This window comes from Magnolia sinica, chromosome 4 (genome assembly GCF_029962835.1).
Source record: "Magnolia sinica isolate HGM2019 chromosome 4, MsV1, whole genome shotgun sequence".
NCBI classification, from domain to species: Eukaryota; Viridiplantae; Streptophyta; class Magnoliopsida; order Magnoliales; family Magnoliaceae; genus Magnolia; species Magnolia sinica.
The window spans coordinates 107,828,201-107,838,522 of NC_080576.1; the positions used below are offsets into that span (position 1 = coordinate 107,828,201).

The following is a 10,322-nucleotide window of genomic DNA, read 5'->3' on the forward strand; positions in this document are numbered from 1 at the left end:
TACAACTCTGGCATGACCAATACTACCCACACATATTTGATCAAATACAGGCCGTTCATTAATACGTGTGGTCATATGTTCGATCGGACTGCAATACCAGCATGCAGGCCATTTTGCACCATAAGCTAAGTTTACAAACTTGTGACCAATAAATGGGAATTTTAAAATCTATGATGCAATATGTAAGGTAGGATTTTTATAATCTATGATGCAATATTCAAGGCAGCATTTAAGCATAAATTTGAATAACAAAGATTGTTATGGCAATAAAATATAACATTTTAATAGACAGGTAGTTGGCACATGATGCACACGTGGGGGAGAGAGAGAGAGGCACTAAAGAAAAATAAAAAATAGTTACAGTATGTGTAGAAGCCACTGAGAATGAGTTTAAAGCCATGCTTGGATGTTAAAATCCTTTGTAAAGCATAGTAATTAGTTAATAATATTTTACTTAATTATTGTCCTTGCTTTGGATTCTAAATTCTTATTATTCGTTTGGGAATCACGTGCAATGCCTATTCCCAACATAAAATGCTTGGAGGGCTGTGTGGGGTCCACAGAGATGTCCGTGACAAATCCTCTCCGTCCATCTGTTTTGAAAGACCACAGGAGGAGAGGATCTAAAAATCAAGTAGACCATGCTAAACAAAACGGTGGAAACAGAGACATCCACCGTTGAAACCTTCTTAGAGCTGACCATGATGTTTATATGCCATCCAAACCGTTCATAATGCTATTACGCTCAGATAAACTGTAGGTACAAATATCATCCTGATACAAAACTACTGTCACCCCAGTATTCCATCCCCACTGTTTCGTGTGGTGTGGCCCACATGAGTTCTGGATCTTCCTGATTTTTAGTTTCCTTCCCTATTGTAGTCTTGCAAAACAGATGGACAGAGTGGATTTTTCATGGACATCTTTGCGGGCTCCATACAATGATTTTGTATATACATTCAAACAACCGTTGGTAACATTTCTTTTTGCTGAGGTTTGGAAGAAGCCAAACAAGGATTCCGTTGAGCCTACGCATATGATGCTAAAGCTAAGTAATTATGTGGTACCCAACCTTACATTCTTCTTTAGTAAATGGTGTGGGAAGGGAATCTCACATATATCATGGAGCATGAAGTCTAATCCTCATGGAATTCTTCCGTCTACGAACCTAAAAACTCAGCCCAATCCTATTTTATCAAGACCGGAGAAAAATTGGTCATGACTAAATCAAATTGGGGAGAACCCCCACTTGATTAGGCAAAATTCAACTCAACTTGACATTATTTATATATTATTTAAACTTTAAAATATATTAATAATAGTGAAAAACTCAAATGAGTTCTCAAGGAACTTGCATGAGATTATTTATTTTTTTTACACATACCCACACCATGCATCCACCCATACCACATTGACAATTGATCTCATGACCTCAGTGTTGAAACAGGGCGTAACTACCTCTTAAGGTTTTAGTCAACTTGACTAAACTAAATTTCAAGTTTAGTTGATTTTTCGTGTTTCTTAACTATGGGATTTCTAATATTGAAATATCACCTTAATGAATCTAAATCATCTGCTTGTCATAAATAGAAATGGTCCAAGTCATCGTTGACATATGACATTTTCAATATTGTTGCATTAAAGAGCGTGTTTGATTTTCTCAAGTAAATGCCAATTAGTGAAAATGGGCAATAATTATTTGCTTGGTAATTACCTTAATTGTTACCTACGTTGATTTGACTCTCACTTTTTTCAACGCAAGAAACGAGGAGGCTGCCAAATATCAGGGAGGGCCACCATGATGTATGTGGATTATCCACACCGTCCATCATGCCAGCTGAATTTAGGACATAAGCTAAAAAATGAGGCGATTCAAAGTTCAAGTTGACCACACCACAGTAAAAATGTAATTGAACGCTTACCGTTAAAAACTTCTTGGAGCCACTGTTTACTTTGGTGTGAGACACTTGAATGTTGGATTTTTCTCATTTTTTGGCTCATGCCTCAAAATGTTAGGGTAAAACGGATGCATACTGTAATGATGTAGCCCAGTCACGTTGCAACAATAAGGAAACTCTTGTTTGTGGCGAGTAGAGGATCCCAACTCCGCCTTAATACATTGTTTCTCCCAATACCCACTAGGGATGGCCCATCGAGTAAATACTCCTAATTGGTTATTAAAGGGTGGCAACTGGGGCGAGCCAAAGCATGCCAAGTCCGGCCCAAATCAAGCTCAGGCCAGCTAGGGCCCACCACATGCAAATGCTTACACTACAATGGTTAAATAAGTCAAGCAAAACATGGGACAGATTCCATGCAATTAATTATTAAGCTGGATAGACAGGCCCAGCTCCAAACAATGGGCATGAAGGCTCAGCCCAAAATGGAGTGGAAGTGGGGCGGGCTTGAACTGGGCCAGTCCATATCCCAAGACAATGATGGTTTTAAGACAGCTCAGATTCGGTAGCATCCAGTCCAGTTCGATACCAAGAGACAAGAGTCACTCCCGACTCGTGCAAGTCGGGCCGAGTTCCAACTCAACTCATGGGAAAATAAGTGTCCGAGTAGCCGAGTCATTTTACCATGAGCACTGTGGGGCCCACTGTGATGTATGTGCCTTACATCCACACCTTCCATCCATTTTGACAGCTCATTTTAGGACAAGATCCAAAAAATGAAGCAGGTCCAAATCTTAGGTGGACCATAACATAGGAAACGGTCATGATTGAATCCCCGCCATTAAGAACTTCATGGGGCCACCGGAATGTTTATTTACCATCCGACCTGTTGATAGGATAACAAGGACCTGGATGAAGAGACCACACAAATATCGGTTTGATCTTAATGGTCGATTACCACTCTTTCATGTACTATGACCCACCTGATATTTGGATCTACTTCATTTTTGGGATCATGTTCTAAAATGAGTTTTCAAGACAGATGGACGGCATGGATATAAGACACATACATCACAGTGGGCCCCACAGTCAAGGATCGCACCCAACTCGGTGTATGATCCACCGAAGCCGCACCCCATTTCACCAGCATTAGACAGTACTTCGGTTTCAGCAGCCGCATCTCCTGTGATAGTGAGATTATCGGAGCCTACCATCATCCACCGTTGAAATCAGTAGGGCCCATTTGGCATACGCCTAGAAATGAGTTCATTTTATTTTACTTCATCGTAATTGTTAGAGGAGAGCCTACCATCATCCACGGAAAATGTGACCGGCTACGAAGAAAATGTCTTATAGTTGAGACAATTAAAAAAATAGCAGGACAAATTTCTCACAAGACACAGAGCTCAGAAGATATAGTTAATATTTCTTTGAACGGAGCTTAGTTACACGAGTCATCCCCTGAATTCAGCAAATCGATTGCAGCTAGGGTAGGGTCAGGATGTCAGAGAAAATCTCTCCTAGATCTGATATAACTCTACCCAAAGATCATGCCAATGGAGGCAGGCTTAGCAATAAATTCAGAAAAAAGAATTGTATTAAGATAAGATTTTCAAGCAATTCTAGTGAATCCCACAAATCCAACAAGATACACAGATCTTGATACCGTCTGATAGACCCTATAAGTATCTACACTACAATCAAAGAAAGTAGGTGACAAAAATCATATCTCAAGCCCTTTTCAATTCTAGTCTACCAGAATGACCTAGTCATTAGAGGGTTCACAGCCTCTAATCAACACCCCCATTGTCTTCATCTTGTCTTTGCAGGTACATTGGTGGACATCTCAAACCTCTTCACCTAGATTTTGGTAATAACAGTAATTATGTATTATAAATAACCACAGTTGATCATCAAGATTATTTTTCATCATTACCAAAGATATACAATCTCTAATATATAATCAAGATTTACAAAAATGAGACGAAATCATTTTGACAAAAGATATGGAATCGCTCATAAAAGAATATACCAAGATATAAAGGTTTGCAAATCCCACGCGAATGTACACCTCCATCCGTGTGACATCCAAGCCACCCATTAGATGGGTGCCAGATGTCGTGTGCCAATCCGAGGGTGGGGAGGCCGCAAGGATCCAATGGGCCACACTTGCATGCTAGATGCCAACCCCGCTGCCCAGCTTTTTGAAGCGTCTATTGGTTTCATATGATGTGGCCCACCTGATGAGTGGGCCACGTTATTATTAGTCCAGGTGGAGGTGTGACCGGTTCGATTGCATCAGATATCATTAACTTTTGTGGTCTATCAGTTTAATTTGGTGGAAAACATCATGAACTTTCAACCAATTTGGTACATTTAAACACACCCAAATTAAAATTCAGAGCCTAATCCCTCAACGGATATCAGAATCCTTTCGATATAACTGTGGCCTACTTGATGATTGGACCAGGACAAGGACCAGAACGGACCATTCATCACTGAACCGGGTTCAGAAACAGCAGAAATGCCAGGCGTAGTTTATACTTTGGTCCCAGTCCTCACGGCTGGCCCTAAGATCTGGCTTACCATTGCCAACCCCAATTATTTAAGTGAGCAACACCAAGGGGAACAATTGGAAGAGGAATGCCCAAAACTTGATTTTTTTTACAAGGATCACCATCATACGTACTTGAAATCCAACCTAAATATCAGATGGGTCGTCACACTTTAGGCCTACTGATGTAGGACATGGATCGAGCACATTCCTAACATACATGGATAAGAAGAAACCAAACGAAATATTGACAAAATTCAGCATAGTTCAATCGGGTTGACAAATTTGGTCGACTAGTCAAAATTTCACTTATGTCCGTCTAAACAAGTTAAAATAGTGTTCCAGATTGCTTGTTGGTTGATTTCTGCTAGTTTAGATAGGTTAACAAATTGGTTTGACGGGTTGAAAATCACAAAATTTCTGATTTAAATCTCTAAACACTTTTTGGTTATTTCAACTCGACAGGTTGACAGGTAGCGGAAATTTACAATTTTTTTTCTGAAATTGTTTCCTTATTTGATCAAAACTCTTTGATTACGATTTAAAGGATTAAACTCATTTTTATGATTCAATCAAAATTATGAATTAAAACTTCTTAGAAATTTTATTTCTTCTTATGGATTCAAGATTCTCGTGGATCTAAGAACGCCTTGTGGATTCAAGGTAGTTATCAATCGAGGAAGATGGTGATTGACCTCATCACGTCCTCCCCTGCGTCACCTACTTCATCTATGATAACAAGTCCAAGATGCCACTAAGCATGTGTTTGGATGCACTATCAAAATGAAATGCAATTATTAGCTATTTCCAATAGTATGGACTATGTGGGCTCCAAATTGCAATTATATTACCTCAAGATTGCACACCAAAAAAAAAAAAAAACTGCAAATTGAGGGCTGCTTCCTAACTATCAATACCACAAACACCATTCATTTTCTTGTCATTTCCTCTTGGTTTAAAATGAATATTCACAATTAGATTTGTCTGTGCATCCAAACACGGCCAAGGTAACAATCCAGCGGAATTGATGTCAGGCCAAAAAACCCACAGTTAGGTCACAGTTGGTGTTTGTTTGAAATGTCCACAGAAAAATACAATAGGATTATGCTCTTGACAAACTAAAATTATCAAGAACAACTGCAAATTGATAATCCAAATGCCCTCATTAACATTCATCAATCGTTCTGTATGCTGAGTCCACATAGACCAGGACAGCAAGTGAATCAGAAAAGCCATTAGAGAGATTTCTAGAGAATGTTTGGATGATAAAAACAGAACTAGAAACACTTGATACACAATGAGAGTCTAGCCCAAAATGCAATTACTGTTGCTTCAAGTCCAACTAGAAACACATGGAATTGCAATCAGGTGTTGCATAATCATTGAGAATTCAGGGCCTGTTTGGGTGCATTTTGCTAGAGGGTTTCTGCAAAAGGGAGTTTCAGGCCTGATTTTTTGGTAGACTCGACGAAAATCAATCAGGTTGGTTATCATAAATGGCATTTTGGCACATATATTCTAGCAGGATAGTGAAACAGGGGTTTGCTAAGTGCATCCAAACAGGCCCTAAATGGTGTCAAACCCGCTTTCGTCATCTCCTCCTTACAGCCTGTTTGGAGACAGATCACTCTGATTAAATCCAATTTCATTTCAACCCAATCAATCTTGCTTTTGATCAAGAAATGAAAAAAAAAAATGAATTGGAAACAAACCACTCTTTTTATCAAATTTTGGATATGCCTAACACTCAAATTTAGCCGATCAAGCTCTTTTCAAGACCAAACTGGCCTCTGATGAATTGAACTGAATTGCAATTCAATTCAAACAGGCACCCAACACAACCCAAGTTCTTAAAAATCAATTCCCCTCCCAAATGAATTAGCACAAAGATCAGACATAGAAAAATGAAGAAATTACCAAATATAGATGGTGAAATCAGACACTATCTTGCAGTGAAAATGGGTTCAGCGTCTGCCGTCGGTTGTGTTCTTCTTGTATACTTGATCAGCAAACCTTCAGAAGTGAGGCCAGGTACCCACAAATCCCTAAAAATCACAAATCAATAAAACAGAAAATCAATACAAATTCAGACCTACATAACGGAAAACACAGTACAAATCCAAGAACCCAAAAATCCAATTGCGAAAGAAAACCTGATATACGGCTCCAAATCCTTCCATTCCCACTTCTGTCGTTCCCGGAACAGAGCAGCAAACCGCTCTGCCGGGTCAGACGGCAGTGCCGAGATGCTGAATTGCCGGACCCATGTCTCAATTCCCATCCTCTCTAGCAGCACTTCCCCCTCCAGCATTTCGAAACATGCACGCATCCCAGAAGGAATGCTCTGCTCCCATTCTTCCATAAAACTCTCCATCTTCCTCTTCCCTTTCCGCAAGATGCGCTTAGCGAAATGCAAGCAGACCCGTCTCTCGTCGAGGCTCCAGACACCTTCAGATTCAGTCCCGAACATCTCCAGACAGTGAATTACAATCGCCGGCGGAAACCCATCTTTTTCGAGAGCAGGCACGACCTCATCTCCCTTCAGCGACTTCAAAGACCAGTCGTTTAGGACCGAATCATGCAGCATCATGGTGAAAACCTCAGCCATCAGTTCATCATCGACGATCCTCCAATACCCATCAATCTCTACAGCGGAGACAGCCTGCAACCCGGATCTCAGTTCCTCGTCGCTGGCCTGAATCCGACCGGCAAGGTCGGACCATGTGTACAGACCTGTCCGGTCAGCCTCATCAAAATCGGGCTGGTACGGGTTTTTTGCAAGAAGGGATTTCAGCTTATCGAGCCTCGGGGCGATGTGGACGAGTTCCATGTGGCCGGGAGCGATTTTCAGGACGGATGTGGGTGTGGCTGCAGGGGCGGGTTCGTTGTGGGTGTTTGGATCGTTATGGGTGTTTTGGGTTGTAGGTGGGATTAGGAAGAGGTTGTTGGAGGTGGAGACGGATTTGAGAGCGTAGGTGGAGGAGGGAGTGCAGAGGACGGCATCGTCGTCGGGGTGGCCGCGGATGCTGACCTGGTTGTGGAGGAAGTGGGGGAGGAAGGTGGGTTCCACTTCGAGGAGGAGGAGATCATCGTGGGGCCCGAAGGATGGATGGTAGGATATGGGGATTGAGGAATTGAGTGGGAGATTGAGGACTGCCTCTGCCCCACCTTCGTCCCCCATTCTCTCCCTCTCTCTCTCTCTCCCCTTCAACGAAATCCCAATTCTCTCTCTCTCTCTCTATAAATCTTTCCCGCGCGCGGGTTTTCTGTTGTATTTAGAAAAGGGCGGGAGCGGGAGAAGGATAGGATACAAGGCCGGCATCTGCATAGTATACGCAGATTTTTTCCAATCTCGCAAGTGGGCCCCGAAATTCTGTGATCTATACCATTGGTATGTTGTTTCCCAAAGTTGATGGACTGTGTCTTAAATATTTTGTTGACAATTGTTCATCTCCATTCTCGCCGATTCCTGCGTAAGCTAATAATAGCAAGTTCGGTGTGATTTGGATCGATTTGTGTGATATGTTTAGGAATTCGTGAAATATATGAAGATGATTTTATAATAATATAGTTGGACCACATCTCACAGTGCAGCGACATTCATATTAAATAATTGATTGAAGAAAAGTTATGTAAAAGCTGTTACAAGACAATTAGGAGAAATAGAAGCAAGTAAAGTTACATAGAAATCGTTAAAACAATAGTTCGAACATGCATCTAAATAGCTCAGGTATAGCTATAAATAATATATAAATTTAATAAAAAGATTATCTCTACCAATCGAATCAAATCAATATTATCTTTCAATTGGTTGTTTTTAGTGTAATTATTTATTTTTTGCTTGACAATTACATTATAATGTAATCCATAATAATAATTAAGTAGCTGTAACCTTCGATATTATTTAGATCTATGCTAATACACTAGATTCAATTTTCCATTTGAAAAGGTAACATGTAGTTATACTTTATGATTAACAATAAGTATTCCTTTCATGTTTTTATTTTTATCTATATTCAAAAGCATTTTGAAATATATACATATGTGTGTGTAGTTCATAGTAAGATGATAGATACTACCATTTGAATATCACAATCCTATTTATGTGAATAATTAAATAAGCAATTGATCTCATTCAATTTTAATAATATACTATATATCTACGTATCTCAAACCTTGTTATAGTTATTCAAATTGGATTAAGTTACAAATTCAATTCTAACACCCTTGGACATCACATGACTAAATGAGAAAAACAATGAACAGCCAGCAACAATAATAACATTTTATTTAGACTTATGGCCTACGCATAGACGGTTGATAATAAAAATAGAACAACAGTACACATTCACCTTAAATAAGCTACTAGTTATTTTCATTGAGATTCTATAATTTCGAATGTTTTTAATAATGTACCATACACTATGGGATTCAAAATACCAACCGTCTAGATTGGATAAATATGGGCCCTACTCGTGAGAATTGGAAATGCGTGTGTTATGAAAGTACGCTGACTACGCATGTTAAGAAGATCAAAACCGTCAAAGAGAGAAAAAAAAAAAAAAAAAGAAGTTTTATACTCGAATAATACGCAGGCGCTGAGAATTGTACACGTGGCACTAAACAAATTCAAACCGAACCGGGGAATTTTTTGGTACCAGTTAAGATGTATCAAAGGCCAAGAATTACACTTCTTTTGTTACAAAACTATTGGTTTGGGGGACATTTATTGGACGGTTGAAATGAAAAATATCCAACGGTTCTATAAAACAGGTGTCCACGAATCAGAGAGGATTGTTCAACCGCTTTGATTTGGGTGTTCTAATTACATAGAGTGTGGTCCACAATTTCTACTGTTTACTTTGAGTTTACATATGCCACGTGTATACTTTCTGAGTGCCTACGTATCAAGCATCATTGGCTGCTGCCTGAGTATCAAATAGCTCTCCATTTCAAAATGGGCCACGGAAGTTTTGGTTAAGGGACCCATCACCAGCTAGCTAGCTGATGTCAAAGATCTGTGGCCCACCATGATGTATGTGTTTTATCCACGCCGTCCATCCAATTTATCCAGATAATTTTAAGGTATCTGTCCAAAAATGAGGCAGATCCAAAGCTCATGTGGACCACAGGGAAACATGGAGATTGAACACTCACCGTTTAAACTTATTAGAGCCACAAAAGTTTTGGATCTGTCTGATATAGTGAGATTTACGTTTTCCCCTGTTTACCGTGGTGTGGTCCACTTGAGCTTCAGATCGGCCTGTTCCTAAAATGAGCTGGAAAATGGATGGTCGGCGTGGATAAATCACATACATCATGGTCGCCCCAAAGAGCTTTGACACGAGCTAGCTGGACGGTGTTGGGGTAGGGGTGTCAATTGGCCCGCCCGTTGACAGCCCTACGTTAGGGTCACCGGCCAAACCCATCTAGGATTATAATTGGTGTTTTCTGTTCATGCCAATTTGACTAACCTTAATGAACGGTTTGGATGACATCAAAATTTCACGGCTGGCCCACTAAGGTTTTAATGTGTGGTGTTCACGGTGGGCTTATTTGAGTCAAACATTCATAAATTATATATTTAAATATAGAGTTTAATATCCAATAAGCCCGTCTAGCTCAGTTGGTAGAGCGCAAGGCTCTTAACCTTGTGGTCGTGGGTTCGAGCCCCACGGTGGGCGTTAGGTTTTTTTTTTTAATGAGGTTCTTTGATATTTGTGATTTTTTTTTCTTTTTTTCTTTTTCTTTCCGACTTTAAACTCATCCCTCTGCCACTTCCTTTTCTTTTACTTAGCTCAAAGAACAAAATGATTCAGCACCTAATGCTATCCACATTGTCCATCCCGTGAGAACCATTTAAAAACAAA

At 40.0% G+C, this 10,322-nt stretch overlaps 1 protein-coding gene and 1 non-coding gene across 2 annotated transcripts; one reads left to right on the forward strand and one right to left on the reverse strand.

Annotated features, from left to right (window-relative positions):
• Nucleotides 1–3,475: 3,475 nt before the first annotated feature.
• On the reverse strand, nt 3,476–7,707 carry LOC131243711 (uncharacterized). The gene is made up of 3 exons (XM_058243230.1): nt 6,606–7,707; nt 6,370–6,497; nt 3,476–3,758 (listed from the first exon to the last, which is right to left on the reverse strand). Exons 1-2 carry the CDS (start codon nt 7,631–7,633, stop codon nt 6,395–6,397), a joined length of 1,131 nt encoding a protein of 376 aa, XP_058099213.1. The 5' UTR covers nt 7,634–7,707; the 3' UTR covers nt 3,476–3,758; nt 6,370–6,394.
• Nucleotides 7,708–10,063: 2,356 nt separating this feature from the next.
• Nucleotides 10,064–10,136, forward strand: TRNAK-CUU (transfer RNA lysine (anticodon CUU)). The gene has a single exon. It is a non-coding gene; the product is annotated as a tRNA-Lys (tRNA).
• The last annotated feature ends 186 nt before the right edge of the window (nt 10,137–10,322 follow it).